Raw genomic sequence first — 17,556 nt, forward strand, 5'->3', positions numbered from 1 at the left:
GATTTCCCTTGACCGCTGGTGTCTTTATCAGCATGTGTTCCTCATTAAAAATAAAATAGGGGAGATATGAACACAAAAATCCTGTATTTGTTGAAGTACTCTAAAACTGAATTATTGTGCTCTTTGGTGGCTTAGATTCCTACTGTTTAGACAATGCTTAGCTTTTTCTTTCCACAGAAATAAAACTGGTTACTTCCAGAATTTTCTTCTGGACTTATTCTATATAATTCTACTAATATTTTTAAAAGTTGTCCTATGATCAAGCCTTTGGGTATATCTATAAAACATCACTAAAAATCATAGCATGCTGGCAGAAACCAATAGAGCAAATAAATCAAGAAACCCTAAATTTAACTTCTGCCATTTAATATAGAACAGAGAAACTCAAATGCACTACTCAAACTCATCTAACAAAATAACTAATGAAAAGGGAGGGAATGTCAATTTTTGGAATTTCAGTCAGAGTTTAAAAAAATGCTTTAATTGTAAAAATTCTCTTTTTAAATTTCTTTTCTATGCCTCAGTCCGTACTAGGCATAGTGCAGACTGCATTGGGGAAATGCCACCACCTGAAGAGATATTTGTGTCCAGATGTGCCGACAGAAAACACACTGCAGTCTCTACAGCTGATTGTAGCCGATTTCTGTGCCGTAACTGTGGCAATACCAATAAACCATGATGGCATTAATTCTTATTTGTTAAACTTAAAATGAAATTTGTGAGGAAGCACTTGCTGGAACTATAAAAGGTCACTCTAAATTAAAAAGTTTTGAAATATGAGATGAACCAAACGAAATGAATTGGGAAAATCATGAAATTGGCATAATCTTACGTTCACCTCTCCTTTTACTGCAAATGAATTTGAATCCTCAAAAATGCCGTTTCCATTGTCCTCTGATATCTCTAAACATCACATTGCCACAGGGGAAGTCAGAGATTCACATTCCGCAAAAAGCTCAAATCCTCTTTATGACAATTACTGTGCAACCTTGCAAATCCACACAGGTGACATCACTAAGTCACCAAAGCACATGGTTTTCTTTTGAGGGAGAAAAGCAAGTGTAGAAAGCCTAATCAGCATTTTGCCAAACAAATACTTGTTTATTTGACTGCTGTGGAAGCACGCACAACATTGTAGCATCATGTGTTTCCATTTGAAGACTCCAGTTTCAGAAGACTCATGAACTCAGACGGCTGAGCACAGCACTTGTGACCTGGACAGCTACGTCAGCAATGACTGTTTATTTAGATTTATAACAACAAAACATGGACAGGCAACTATCAAGGACACTCGGTAACATACCCACAAACAAAAATGATGAAAAATGCAGCAGGAAATTCTGCACAATTGTATATGCACATGCATATCTATATACATTTGGACAAAATGGACATATAGATGATATGTATATTGGGCGCATATATATATGTATGTGTGTCTATAAAATTGCAGAATTCCCTGCTGTATTTTTCTTCAATATGTATATTGGACATATGTGTGCATATATATGTATACAGGTGTGTATGCAACTCTGCAAATGCATATACAGGGAACATAACTAAACCTTGTAACTAATTAAGAAAAAGCAATCTAGCCAACTCAGCTTTTCTCCTTCAAAAATACACCTCTGTTGAAGTGCTCTTGTAGAGAACCTTGCTTTGCAATATGCCTTGGATATTCATACAATGGAAATTGCTAGTTATAGGGCAGGACGTGGGTCTGTATGGAAAACGGTTATGTCCTTCGTTTCCGATAAAACAAGGATCGTTCAAGGAACAACTAGAACTTACTCACTAAGCACCATAGTACCTGGAAGTTTTGCATCTCAACCCCTTACCTTTCCTAATGCTTCTGCTATTTTGGGGCAGATATCCCTCAATTCAAATTGTAAAGACTTGAGGACATTTGACTTATACTTCAGAAAATTACTAGATTACAATTATTGAAGCTCCTCTGCAACTTCACTTTCATTTTATAAGTGGAGAAAGCAGATATAATGATACAAGTTTTCTCCCTTCCCTTTCGCACACTAAGCTTTGTGTACGTTCTCTGGGGCAGCGATTTGCTAAGATTTGCTAATTTGCTCTGAGGCAGCGATTTGCTAATTTGCCTCTTGGCAAATTCTTTAGGAATTAGACTAGCCAGTAAGAGTATAGTGTTTTAGCACAAAAAGACAAGCTTGACAGAAAGATCTATCAGCTGTTCAGCCCATACTGCTGTACAAATGAGGAAATGACTGGAATATTAATTGCCTTTAAACAGAAGCAATTACTCACTTTTGTAAGACTACTAGCAGGCAGAAATAGATAACTAGAATAGAATATTACGAAAAATGTTTCATTTTTCTGGCTTGAACAGTGCACTTGAGGATGAAAGAGCAAATCCAGCTCTTACATGTATCTTCTTCCTTTCCCTGCTCTGACATTCGGCAATATCTTACAGTTTTTACTTTGCATGAGAATGTGGAATGGTGAATGGATTTGATGCTTAACTACTGAAATCCCAATTTCCAGTTTGCTATTTTTGTCCTCTGTTTGGGATTTGTTAGGCTCTGCTGGTTTTGAAGCAAATGACATGTTGAATTTTTTTCAGACAAAACATTTTTAAAAGATTCATGCACATACCAATTCATGCACATCCAAAACACATCTAAGGCGCTCTTTGAATTCATCTGCTTGAATGACAGTACATGGGTTTGAAGTTTCTTAGGCAATAAATTTAAATAAAGCTTAGCTGCAGAATTACATTGTGAAAAATCTCAATATTTTGATACTCAATAAACTTATTCACAAACTATATTCCACTATTTATAAGCATTCTAAAAGGAAGGGTTTGCACTACGTTTTTCATTTGGCTGCTCACCTCTGATTTTCACCCTTTTAAACGGTCAGGCAGCAGATTTATTCTGAAGTTAATGTATGCCATTCAACTAGGCTACAGCCTCTTTCCAAAGAAGTGGACTTCAGTTAATGACTTGAAACCACAGGCTATTTGCAGTACTATCTTTAGTTGCTCAGAATATCAGTCTTTGTCTATTCTCTACCAAAAGGCACTTTTTTACTGCACAGCATTAACAGAACTAGAGAGGAAAGTGAAGAGTTTATGACACAGTATAAATTGAGTTGATTCCTTACAGTTACCCAGCTGTCATTTTAACCCCATTTCATGTCAGCTGAGTGGCTTCTTTCAGCAAAGAATCGATTTGGTGGAAAAGAGGAGATACTCTCAGCCTATCAAATCTTTGATGCCTTAGTTTCACAAGTGATACTAAGTGGAAACCTGCCCGTACCATATTTCTAAGAGGATTGCTCTCAAGAATAAAGTGTTTGTTGGCACAGCATCATTGTAATGCATGTCAGTCTCATTCACTATGATTTATGATTTTTCCTGTTGCTCTTAATTGCAGAAGTCTTGAACACTGCTCCCTCCCAAGATTCATTTTGAAAAGGTATGAGAAATCACCTGATACTACATTGTTCTCTATAAGCGTAAAGTTCTATCCATCTATTTGGCTGCCAAATTAATCCACAGGCTTGCTCTTTTACTTCATCAGTTGCACCAAACAGAAAGTAAGCGTATAGATTTATGGATATTCCCAAATTATGGATGCGTTAACATAGGTACAATTTTGCAGGTTTCTTAAGATTACACAATGACATCCTTTCCTAAGATGGAAGTGATATGAACATGTGTCGGATGTGTTATCTAGTCCAAGCGTGCCATCACTCTCAGAAAACTATTGTATTGGCAGGAAAATCCCCATAAGAAAATGTTTCTTTAGACTACCCAAACAAATAGGTCTGCTACAGGGAAGGGCTGTAGTTCTAAAAAATTAATAGCGAAACAACAAGAACAGATTGTTAAAGTCCCACTCTTTTGTTAGGCTAGAACATACCTGGCATGCTGATGGATGACTGTGATTGAGGTCCCACTGGGAAGATACTATGTCAACAGACTTTTCAGCCATATTAAGCAAATTCATCCAGCCTTGGAAAAGAGACAAATGGGATGGTGCACTGTCTGAATAGTTGATCCCTTCAGGAATATTTTCCACAAGAGCAACCCTGAGAATAGATAAGGAAAAAATAACCGCTTAACAAAAGCACTTTTCTTTATGAAAAAGTTCCAAATTGTAAATGTCAGGTTTTGGGCCTGTGGTTCAACATCTGCTCCCAGAGGCTCTCAGCAGTGTGCCACCCCACAACTCACTCTGCAGTTCTGTCATACTCCGCACTTCCCAAAACAATACAATGCGGAAATGACCTTCTGTTAATGCAGCAAAGCCAATTAAGCTTTTGAAGCTCTGCAAAATTAGCTTAACTGTGGAAAAGCTTACTACTTATAACACAGTAAGAGGGAAGCAGTCCTTAAGGTGAGGATGGGAAGAATGAAACAATCTCTTCTTGCTTTGCCACTCTCATCTTTGCATTTCATTACTTCTCTCTAAGCAACGTAGCAAGAGGTATACTCCTTGGCATTCTCTTAAGCTTGCTTTTACAGCTGACATTTTCTTACACTGCAGTTTCTATATATGAAATCTCCCCTTCCAACTGCTCTAAGCTAACTAGCATTTCTGCTTTTGTTTACCTGTGTAAGGCTCTACCTGGGATCCAGTGGTTAAGAACAGAAGAATTATGCCCTTTTAATTTCCTATTCTTTTTGGAAGGCTCCTTCATCTTATTCTCTATATTATCCAAAATGCATGCAAATTACATTACATACATTCACACAGATCCAGGAAGCTAAACAAACATTGTAGTAAACTGACAGTTTATGTTCCACTGTTTCAGGGAAACAACGTGTTTCATTCAGCATACTGCCTCACTGCTAGATTTCCTTAAATTGCAGCAGTAAATCTACACTCAATAGAGGGATCTAAAAAATTAACACAAATCAAACAAGTTTCCTAATTCTGTGTTTAGGTAAACAGATGAAATTTTAAACTTATCCAAGTGGCACTTTCATAAGTTCCCCCAACATCTGCCACTTTTACTGTGAATCTTACAAACCAGATTCAGGAAAGCTGTAGTAGGGACTTGGAGAATACTGCTTTTCATTGTATCCAAGTACAGTAAGTTTTTCTAGACTGTTTCTGTACTTATTAATAGTATTAATTATCAACTCCAGCAACATGAATATAATTTGTAAACTTTTTAAAAAGTAAATCATTAATACAAACCTCCAGTGTAAATGACAATTGTCCACTTTTTGACTGTTAGAGTAGTACAGTATCTTCTATTAATTCAGTTCATCCTACAGGGTCACATGGACACTTTTACAGCTATTTCAGAATATCAAGCATGTTTGTGAAGTTAACCCTTTAAAAGACTGACAATTAGTACTCTAACAGTATAAAGAAAACCCAGCAAGAATTGTGATAAAGTAAACCTGTGGTAAATATCACATTCTTACTCTCCTGGCCTGGCAAAAAATCCTCCCCAAAACCAGAACAGGCACAGCTCCTCCTTTCATTAAACATTCAAGTATATTCTCTTACTCCCTAAAATCTGTCAAACAACATAGATATCACTAAGCTACAATTACTGATGATGTTCTCCACAACATACTTTGAACACACTATTCTACTGATTAACATAAAACTGCATTACAGTAACAGAGCTGTAACACCAGTAAATTAGCTGTAAAGTGTTAAAAACACAACTTGGTTTTTTTAATGTCTTTCAATGTCTTTATTCTAAAACATTCTACCTATCTTGTTTACAAACTTTTCAAAATAATTAGTGCCCTCATTAGTCTGTAGTAATGTCATACTTTTAAAAATAAACTATTTTACTCTAACACTCAAAGTTTTAGACTTATTTCTGCTTCATCTAATCCTGTTACAGAACTTAATAAAACTTTTTTGTTAGATCCTTTGAAAGCCTGGCGAGCTCTTTTTCAATACTTAACATTACTATTCATATTGGGGCTCTTAGCAATGTCCATGTTCCCCGAGCTGTTTTATGGAGACCTGTAGGCTGGCCACCTTCAAAGAGCAAGAAATCGAAACACAGAAGATAAAGTGATCTCTACAAGGACATAAAAAACCTCACAACAATCCAGTGGCAAAGATGAGAAATGAATCCATGTCTTTCTGGTCTCTTCCATCCCCTACCCAATCACACGTATATACAGAGGAGAGTTATTTTGAATATTGTCCAAAGACATTCTTCATATCAAACGGTTATTCAAAAAATAATCTATCAAATGTGGTTCTGATTTAGCTAGAATTTGAAAGTGTACATCACTCCCTTAACACAAGATGTGACCAAAATTTCTCATCATTAGAATACTGCCTGACATACACAGTGTTTTCTGGTTGTAAATGAATATACAGAAGCCCACAAAATAACTGAAAGGATTGAATCTGTCACGGTCAATTCCAGTGGCTTGTAGTGGTGTTTCCTGTGGGCTGTACTGAACTGCTCACTGGAAAGCATTAGCTTAGCTTCAATTCTTCCCATCTCTGTCTTTGGCAAGTTGAAAGCTGCCAAAAAGGTGAAGCTGTCACAGAGTCACAGAAGGGCTGAGATGATTTGGAGATCATGTAGCTCAATCCCCTTGTCAAAGCAGAGTCAATGACAGCAGGTTGCTCAGGACATCATCCAGTCAGGTTTTGAATATCTCCAAGTCCAAAAAGCTTAACATACTATAGCTGAGATTAGGGCCCTGATCCAGGCAAACACATACATGCTTGTTTCTGATGCACTGACTTCACGTTTTTTAGGTTCGTAGTAAGGCAAAATGCTATATCTATATATTATAAACCTAGATTCCAGAAGTTGGTGGAAGCTATACCTTAAAGTGTAATGTAGGAAGAGCTGTGGATGTGGGCCACAGCTGTATAGATAACATTTGGATACAGGTAACATCAAGATATGCAATAAAGTCGGGCTCTTCCTCCCTTTCCACAAGTTAAAACCAGTTACTTATTCAAAGAAAGTAGCAAGGAAATTTGCTGGGCAAAAGGAAGTTAATCTCTCTCTTAAAAGGGCCCTTGCCAGGGACAAGGTGCCTCTTGGCAAGGAAGTTTATCCTGACTGTTGGGATGAACTTGCTCTTCACTAGGGGATCAGCTCCCAACTTTTCAATTTGCATACCACTCAGCAGGCTACAGCACTAGCACTAAATAAGAAATGAGACTACGCAGCTCTTGCCATTCTGTAATTTGGGTTTGATTATGTAATAGAAGCCAAATGCATTCCAGTTAGTGAAACTATTATTCAGAACAGATATTATCTGTTAATATATTTCCTAGTCTTTTGTTTAACCAAATAGTAAGTACTTTGTGTTCTTTAGCAGACAAAGACATTTCATCTAGCAAGGGCGCTAATTAAAATGTTGTTCTAAACAAAGTTTATACTTCCCTTTAATAATAAACTCATTCCGCCAAAACCCTCCAATATATTCCCCTACCCACTCAAAAACTCAACATCAAGCTCAGAAGTTAAAAAAAAGTCAATCACCAAGTTTCTAAACTAAGTGATTTTGCTTTCATAATCTTCCTTTTTTCTTCACGCAATAGTGAAGTTCCAGTGCTTCATCAAGAAGAGTTTTGTTAAACCTTCTGTGCAAAAGTTCGAGTTTGCAAGCCCCAATTCCATCAATAAAAGCTAAATTTATCTCTCTTTTTTGTTCCAATATGACCCACAAAGAGGTTTTTAAAATATGGTATGACGAAAACTTCCAGGAGAGGTCATTCACAGACCTTGAGGAAGATCAGACACGGTGACATAATTTATTTTGCAAAAATGGCATATTAACAAAGCAAACCAGAACAAATGTAGCATGGTGATTAAAACAGACTTTTCCTATGCTCAAAATCATTAGCAGATAACCTTACACCTGTTGGATGAGATGTCCTTCCCTTCCCTGATTTCCTGGTGCTCTAAATTTCTATCTGATTAATGCCAACATAGGCTAGCCTCTTCAGTTATATAGCTGAATATTCTCAAACCTACCTTACGCAGACTGAGAAACCTGAAAGTAGTGTTATATGATTTCTCTGAAGTAGTAGAGAGAGACAAGGGTCAGAGCTGAGATTCAAGCTCCTCTAAGCTAACAGAAATGTGGTAGGCAGTGTAATGGTATTTAATGCCTAGCAAAGAGTAGACCTTGACCTCAATAATAAGACTCTTCAGAGCTCAGCTACATGACTTGCATTTAGCAATTCCAAGTGAATTCTGTCCCAGGCTAACAATTCTTCTTCATCTTTGACAGTTCTTTGGTCAGAAAGTGAGAAAGTTTGTTTCTGATCTCACACCAATTTTTTCCTCTGAAGGAAACAGAGATAGTCTTAATTTAGCATCTGGGTAAGAGGGCTAGGGTGGTGAAAATAGGCAGAGGCTATATATTCGTCTGTCTCTTAAAGAAACTTGAGGTTATTGGCAAAAATATATAGCTCTGTCTGTTGAAAGGTTTAGCTGTAATGATTACACAAGTATAGAAGTTCTTTTGATAGTTCAAACTTAACACCATATTAAAATGATAAGCTGTAGAACATTCTTTACTCCACTCTGTCTCAATCCAGAGTCATACACTAAAGAAAATCCAGGTCATATGCACTTCAGTGTATCTACAACATCTGAATTTATTCAGCATTAAAGGGAAGAAACGTGATAAGAAAACACTTTATATGAGACAATAAAGAAATGACAGATGAGCAAAGGCTATCTTTGTCATATGGCTGCTATATTTCAGATGAGAGAGAGGGGAAAAAAAAGAAAAAAAAAAAGAAAAATAAAGAGGATTGGGAAAGGTGCATGAGTCCTGCCCCTAACACCGGAGTCCTAGTTAAAGATACCCTCTTGTGACGCCTCTCTCTTTCTTAATCCAGAAGCCCTGGAACCACCAACCCTGCTCTGAAGGGGCACAGCTTAGCACAGAGTTCCAGCTCCTCTTTTGTTATAACCCAGAGTCTTACTATCCATTCAAAACCTACCACCTTTCTCAGAGCAGAGCTTTCAATTGAGGCTTTCACCACATCACCTTCAAGCCCTCCACTTCCTTCTACATCACATCACTGCTACCACTCTTCTCCCTCAGATCTACTCATTAGCTGGCATGCTGGCTAAGACCATCTTCACTTTAGCTCGTCAACAGAACTGCAGCTCCAGCTCTTGTTTCTGAAAGGGATTAAGTAATATCTTCCTAGACAAAGTATAATTACTATTTCAAAAACATGTAGAACAAACTCTCTTTTCTCGGTTCAGAGAAGTGTCCTAAAAAAAGAGAAAGTATGGCTAAACTTATTGATATATTTGGATATTTCCCTTACAGTCAGTGGTAAAGATTTGGAAGATCAAGCCCTACTATTCTACTTGAGATCAGACTCTAGAGCATAAAGGTATGCAGTGTATTTGGATATTTACATGGTATATCCAGTAAAGAAAAATTAAACTGTGCATTATATGTAATATTTACTCTGTAATTAATTACACCTAATTCTTCCAGTACAATAAGTTACAAAATCTGCTAGCTATCACATACTTATGCTGTTGATTTCAATTTTAAATAAAATATGTTTGATCCATTAAAGTAAACTCATGACAGAAGACAATGGTTAAAAGTGAAACAGAGAGCAGATAAGATTGAATTTAAAATGGACTGTGAACTCAAAATAAGTACTCAAAAGCACCTAGATCATTAACATCTAACTTAGAATATCACAAGCTCTGTAACAGAGCTGTAACTGACAATCTCAACTGGTGAGGCACGTGTGCGTGCATTTGTATATGTGCATGCGCCTGAGTATATGGACACTACAAAGGCTCTTTCCTGACATTTGTTTGTCTGCTTTTTGAATTTCATTCATGACGACTTTGATCTCCAGAGACAAAATTTTGGGATGCTGAATGCTTGGTTTAAGACTATGCTTTGAATTAGATCTGCAGTGAATGTAAATAAGTTCATATTTATGGTATTAAACATATTTCTCTGCAGTCATGCAGCATTTGGCTCCCGGCACAGAGCTTTATCTGAACATTTCGGAATATTTGATAGAGTAGACTAGTGTGATGTTTAAACTGACAACCTGCTCTCAGTGAGTCCCTGATGAATAGGTATATTCAACAGACTCCATGCACTCAATGATAAAACACTGTAATGAGCATATTAACACTTATTATTTTAAGAAATTAAATTGTGCAGGAATTTTTAGAGACACGTAGCACCAGTCTCTGTTTTGAAGGAAGATTCTTCATCTCTTGTGTTTCTTTTCAGAATCTGGCTGCATATAATTCTGGAGCATAATGGTAACCAGTCACAAGATATGAGGGTAAAAAGGTAAAAACCTGTTGTCCAACTAGATGGTCCTAAAGCAGATTTCTTAAGTTCCCTGTCCCTGGACATACAAATTACAACCTAGTGGGACAGAAGGGGAGTGGTTTACTAGGATCGCAGTGTGCATGTAAATGAGACTACTAGACTGTTGTGTTGAAGCATATAATGAAGTAGAGCCATGGCTACAGGCTGCAGCAAAGCAGCGTTCCCCCGAGCTATGCTGCCTCAAGCCAAGGAGGCACATACTGGTCCTGGGCTTCTGCTCTTCAGCACAGCAGTTAGTGAGTGACTCCTCAGTCTCACTGAGCACCTGGGACAACGTGGATGCCACCAGTGCACCCTGATAACAAGAAAGGGCCACAGCATTTTGCATTACAAATGCAAGACATGCAGATAATTTCCCAAGTAACGTGTAGCTAGAGCCAGTTAAAGCTGTCCTGCACCTACTGCGGTTTGACAGATTTCCTAACCAGTGGCCTAAATTCTGTAATACCATCTGTGACCAGACTTAGAAGACACAGGCCCCTTCAGCCAAGCGAGTAGCCTGAACCTATTTAACATGCAGCTGCAGGAGGTGGCTGTGGCACAAGAGTGACAATAACCAGCCCTGCCAACTTCAAGTGTTCACTGACCTCCAGCCTTACGCACTTCGGCGAATGCCTAAAATTAGAAGTTGCCTTTCAGTCTTCCCCTTCTATGGCTGCTCCTTTGCACTTAAATCTCCTTCCAATTTTTCTTATGGGTCCACAGAAGCAATTGCAGTATGCTAACTATATACCAACACATATTTTAACTCCTCATCACTTAGACCTTTTCATGTTTTCCATAATCAACTTGAAGATCACTTTATTATTGCTGTTCCCACATAATTTTTTTTGTGCCCACTCATCATGATGTCTACAAGCCAAATATAATGCGCAGACATGCACAATGCATCCATCAAGCTTGGCAGTTTTTACATGCCGGATTCTTGGTTGGTACGTTATAAAAAATACGAATTTCAGTCAGCAGTTATGCCAGTGGAACAATATTGGTTTTTACCAGTTGACAATTAAACTCATTTCTCTGGGTCTATACAATAAATAACTGGAAGCGCTCCAGGAATACCTCTTCTCTTTGGACTGCCCCATGGATTGTTATGTAGGAAAAAGATCATCATCTTCAGAAAGAACCTACCAACAATAAAATCCTACTGTTTCAACTTCCCTCAAGTGATGAGCAACACAGTATTTCTGTTGTAACATACCATAGACACAAGTTTCAATAGAAGGACCTGCTATACAAAACCAGAAGTCATCCAAGGCTTAAACCGGTGACTGATTTCTAATTAAATGTATTTTAGGTGATAAAGTGAAAATTACAGTTATATTTCAGATGTAACTTTCAATTCTCAAAGGCAAAACTGCATCCAAAAGAGAGAAAGAATTGACCAGATGTTTTACAATGTCACTTCAGCCTACTGGGGAGAGTATTTGTTCGGTGCCAAAGCAAGTCTGCACCTTAGTCAGAAATTCAATCTAGCCTGCCATGATGATTTTAATACTGGAACTACGATAGCAGCCATATATAACTATCCAATGAAAAAGGAGCACAGACATGGGGAGGAAAGAAAAACACAAGAAAGAATAAATACCAAACATTAAAGATCTTCATTTGTTTGTACTAACATGACTGATACTTGCCTCAGTTAAAAAAAAATCCAAACCCAAGTATATAAATAAAGTGTAACTTTGCATTGAGCCTTTAAGTAGCCTTATTGATTTTCTTAGGACTTCTCATATGCTTAATGCAGACTTAGGCATTTTCTTGAATTATGCAGGCCAGTCCAGCTCAATACTGATCTTTTCCCTCCACTATTACATATCCAGGCTCATACCAAAATAATCCTTATCAACTGCCCCTTGCTCCATAACTTGGATGCTGAAATGAAAGTTGTCGATGCCATTTTATAAAACTATTTAGCACCATTAAGACTCAATAACAAATCACCCATAAAAGAAGAAGAAAAAAGAAAAATTAAAATGTAATCAAAGGGGACAGACAAAACATGTGTAAAGATCCTTCTGGAATAAAAACATTATGTGATTTTGCTTCAGGTGCTTTGCTTTAGGTTTCTAGCTCTGTTATGTTACGCCTGAACCACAACATTAGCACACTTGTTGAAAAATACCTACATAACTTAGATATTTTTAAATTACTTCAAAAGCGAATGAATACAACTTATTATTAAAGTCCAGTCATAAGTAAGCAAATATAAAGCTGCGAACTAACAGGTATCATCAGCTGAGACCCTGAAATCTCTCTCTACCAGGTAGAATCAACACCATAAGAATGCAGTGGACCAGAGAAATCTTTAATTTACTGAATTGATTTTAATTGACTGTTAAATTACTGAACAGACAGGATGTGGAGTTTGGTCCTCTAGACTTCAATCTGGCATTTCTCAGCAACTCAGCAAAGACGACAGGTCCTCAACATGCAAACCTAATTCTTCCAGATTTAAATGTAAACATTAAGTGTAAACAAAATGAAAACATTTTACTGTAACTTTCTGCTTCACAATCCTGCAATAAAGCCCAGTATAGTCACAATTTCTAATTTCTCAGAATAATTTCTCCTCTTTTTTTATATCTTCTGCAACCATTTATATACATACAGACCAAACAGATAAAAACCTAGAATCTGTCAGAACAGATATATGTTTTATGGAATAATTACAGGAATAATCATAAATATCTCCTGGTTTCTGATTCAGACAAGAAGTGTATCAACACCAGCTAAGACAAAATACAATATCAAACTGAGGAGCCAAGCCATCAAACCAGAAATGAGCATACCTACGTTTAATAAAGACAAGGGTAAAAACATAATAAAATTAAAATCTATATGCAGAGGTCTTGTGCTGCTCCTAATTTCAATTTTGTATATGAATTTGGCCCATGAAGAGAAAAGAACCCAACTTAATACCAGAAGTTAACAGTAGATTAACCACAGATTTAATTAAGGCTGATTTGACCAGAAAAATCAATATACAATCCCAATGAAAATCCTATGCTTTATGGTCCCAGCTTTCCCATCTTCATCTACAACAATTAGTGCCTTATTCTACAAGGAAAGAGTTATTTGCTAGAGGGAGGGGCTGCAATGGTGACACCTACATCGGAGTTTCCAAGAGACAGAACAAAGTTTCATTTTAGGAAACATTCATGTGTCCTATTTAATCATTTCACTTCAGGTGAAATCTTGCAAGAACTGATGAGCACCGGATCATCAATATCTAAATCCAATCTGTTTCAGCAGCTCTTGAAGTCCCCCTATGTAGTCTAAATAGTAATCAGAACTGAAACGTACCACAATTTTCATACTAAGCTAAAAGTTCAGCACTCAGATAAATACATTTACTATTCAACATAATGCAAAAAGTTGCCTGGATTGTTTGATAAGGCCACTAGAGATGTCAAAAAGACATTATTTGAACCAAATCGGCACAGCAGTCATCTAACTCTCCCCACGTTCTAATGGGAGCTGACATTTCAGAATTCATAATCAATAGAAAAGGCATCATACTGCACATTTCTAGATTCTTGAAATTCTTTGCTTGCTCTTGGAACTTTGACTTAGACCCTTTTTAAATGGGATAATGCCTGTATTTTGATCAGAAACAAATTTCTTAAGGTTCAAGTAAATCTTATTTTCCTGAACAATCACTTGTTTGAAATACTAAAAAATTGCTCTCAAATGGAATAGAGGCACTTTTACATCAAAGAAAGCAACAATATATCTAGACATTAATCATCATTCATTTCAGAGTACAGTGTAGCTGAGTTTCACATACAAGAAGGCACAAGAATACAGGGGTCAAACATTGCAATGTTCTGCTCATGGCTCTCTCTATGCACAACAGATATAAGCCTTGGGGATGTGCGTGAAATCTATTTAACGAACACAGACTAAGAATGGGAATTGCCCTCTGTTTCTCCTATATATTCAGGCTTTCTTTAAGACACTTCCATTAAGCTATTGTTAGCGTATGATCAGCCATGACAGCAGCTCTAAAATTTGGCTGTGACACACCTCTGTCCTCATCATGTTTAAAACATGCTACAAAACTTTTCTGCATCCTACCATGTGCCAAAATAACTTCCTTTTAGACTGTGATTTCACAATAGTGTTTTAAGACAAAGGAGGGAAATCAGCTTGCATTGTGATCTTATTAAAACAAAACACCAATGAAGAAGGATGCCATATCGACATGTGCATACAGCTGAAATTTATTTGGGGTCACAATACCAAGAGCTCACATCTGCTCTGCCAAACTTCAGGTAGCATAACAAGTTTCCTTCATCAAAGATTCTCTATGACTACCACAACGTCATTCTTTATTTCCCTTATTTATCATCATTTCCCTCCCTCATTTTTTCCCCAGATGCTCAGACATTCATTCCAGCTTGTTGTGGAGCACTTTGTGACAGGGAACAAAGAGAATTTCTCTCACAGTTATCCTTCGTTTTAATGATGTTTCATACAATGAAATTTAAATTTTGCTGCAAGTGCTCAAAATTCATCATTTTGAATGAACTGAAATTATCCAGATGAGGAAAAGCTATTAGAACAAGGAAGGGGTTTTACCACCGCTTGTCATACTGGAATATTTTTTATCTTGCTGCTTTTGTAGGCAGAAACTTGCTTCACTTGGATATCCTTTTACCTCCTCTATCCTTTATCTTCAGTAACCCAGATCCCACCTGGGATTTTCTCTCTCCTGTGATATTTTTTATGGATGACAATCATTTGCCTTCTTAACTTTCACCCTGCACAGCCAAGTGCCTTCAGTGTCTTTTTATTAAATAGACTCCTCATTCCTAAAATCTCCTCCTACTCAGCATGAGTTCAACCTTTTTGATTATTGATGGTCAGTTACACATATTATTCCAGATTAAAATTTACCCATGCATTTCAAAATGGCATTAATACTTCCTTTGCATTTCTGGTTACATCTTGCCTGATGTAAATAGTATTGCATCTATCTCTAAGCAAGTCTGTCTTTTATTAGAGTTTTCCTAAGGAATTGCTTCCCTTAAACAGTATACAGACAGAAAATCTAGTTAAATTACAGTTGGACCACTGCCTAGAAGTGACTAAAATCAAACTGTTAACCAAAATGGTATGTAAATCCCCATAGGAAACCAAAAGTTGTATTTAAGATCCATTATAACCTCACAAATTTGAAAAAGGGTTTTCCCATTCTTAGTCTGAAGAAAGGGCATTTTTGAATCACTTATATTTATTTTCTGCCTTCAGATGATGTACTTTCTCATTCAGATTTAATTCTAATGATGTCTACGGGGAAATGTATCTTTAGGAGGCTCTACAGTCAGCTGCTACTTTATTGACATATTTAAGTCAGAAAACTGACTAAACCAGACCTCTGTCATTCCCTGCTTCTGCATGACTGCTGTAATTTGTAAAGTTCAAAGAATAAAACAAAGTAAAAAGATACCAAGACTAAAGAAACAGACCAATTAAAAGCCAGATGACTGCTGAAATACATAACAGACATAGAAAAAAAAAAAAAAAATCTTTTTGCAACCCTTTTCTGAAACTGTAAGCAACACATTTCAACAAAACAGCCAATGGTTGAGGTAGCATTATTTCACTTAAAGCTGCTCCTGAGGACATTTTATTATTATTTTCAACTAATCTGAGAACAGACTAACCACAGAATCTGAAGTGTGATAAACTCCATGAAATATGAAGCATGAGAAATGTTGTGAAGCAGAGAGGACAAAAAGAAGGTGAAAATACAGAAAGTCTGCAAAGACCAAATTTGAGGCATTAACCCAGTCCCTGATAAGCGATTGTATCATGATTGGGATCTGCAGCAAAAAAACTTGAAGAAATTCTACTGAAAGACCCAGGATTAATCTTTATTAAAGATTCTAGAGATTGCCAGAATCACCTATGTCATACTGAACCATAGGGAAGGCAGACACCCCTCTGAGAAGTGGACATAAAAATCTCACAGAACTGTAAGGAAGAACACCACTGCACAGGGAATAAGGCACTCCAGCTGGCATTCCAGCAAACAACACAACAGATAGCGCCGTCAAATAATTCAGGTTAGAAGATACCCCTGGAGGTCATCCAATCCAAACTCCTGCTCAAAACAGGTCCACTTAGACCAAGTTGCTCAGCACTTTACCAAAGTGTTGAATATCTCCAAGGATGGAGATTATACAATTCTCTCCAGGTACCTGTTTTGATATTTGATCACTCTCACAATGGAGAAAAAAAACAAACCAAAAAAACAACCCAAACTATGCACTTTATTGGAACTTCCTGTGCCACAGTTTGTATCTGTTGCCTCTTGTCCTATCACTGTGCACCCTTAAGAGGACTCTGGTTCTGTTGTCTCTATAACCACCCATAAGGTAGTTGTAGACAGCACTAAGATCTCTCCTTCTCTTCTCCAGGCTAAACAGTTCTCTCAGCCTCTGCTTGTACTTTGTGCACTCGAGTCCCCTAATCATTCTAGTGACGGTTCACTAGATCTGCTCTAGTGTGTCAGTGTCTTTCTGGTACTGGAGGACTCAAAACTGGACACAGAACTCCAAATGTAGGTGCTTAAAAGAAGGGAAGCATAATTTCTCTTGCCCTGCTGGCTACACTCTGGATGATAAAGCCCAGCATGCAGTTGCCCTCCTCTGGTTTATATTCAAGCTTGTTGTCTACCAAGACCCCCAGATTCTTTTCTGCAAAGCTGCCTTCTAATCACTTGCAGAGGGTTATTCCAACCCTTCACATTTGCCCACATTGAATTGGTACCAGTGATCACAACTCTCTGAGCCCAACAGAATACCTGGTATTCCACCCAATTCATGCTCTTCCCTGTAAAATAACAATGGCACTAAAAAAAAAAAAAAAAAAAACAAACCACCAAACCCAACCAAAAACAAAAACCAGCTGAAGCAAACAGAAGAAACAGCTTCTCAATAAGTTACGAATGCAAAAGTTTTTGTGTCTTTATATAAGGGACATCAGTGTTGTCTGATTACTTGTTGCTACCTAACATCAAACATGGTCCATCCCAACAACTTTTCAATATTATTTTGCCATTTGCAACTGTAGAATTTGCAACTACAATTCTTGAAGAAATTTGTTGGTTGCACACACTATCTCTGAATAGGTGACAAAAGCAAAGTGCCATTTCCTTAAATTACTACTACAAAATATGAAAGTTCTTTAAAGGCAACAAGAAAACTGTCATGAAGGAA

The 17,556-nt window shown here is 37.2% G+C and overlaps 1 protein-coding gene across 2 annotated transcripts in view; it reads right to left on the reverse strand.

Annotated features, from left to right (window-relative positions):
• PLD5 (phospholipase D family member 5) overlaps nt 1-17,556 on the reverse strand; it is a 155,550-nt gene that overhangs the window by 71,067 nt on the left and 66,927 nt on the right. For both annotated transcript variants that reach the window (XM_075748792.1, XM_075748793.1), the window contains exon 3: nt 3,897-4,065. In XM_075748792.1, coding sequence (XP_075604907.1) covers nt 3,897-4,065 — 169 coding nt within the window. The remainder of the gene's footprint in view (nt 1-3,896; nt 4,066-17,556) is intronic.

The sequence above is a fragment of the Balearica regulorum genome, chromosome 3 (assembly GCF_011004875.1).
Source record: "Balearica regulorum gibbericeps isolate bBalReg1 chromosome 3, bBalReg1.pri, whole genome shotgun sequence".
In the NCBI taxonomy this organism is placed as follows: Eukaryota; Metazoa; Chordata; class Aves; order Gruiformes; family Gruidae; genus Balearica; species Balearica regulorum.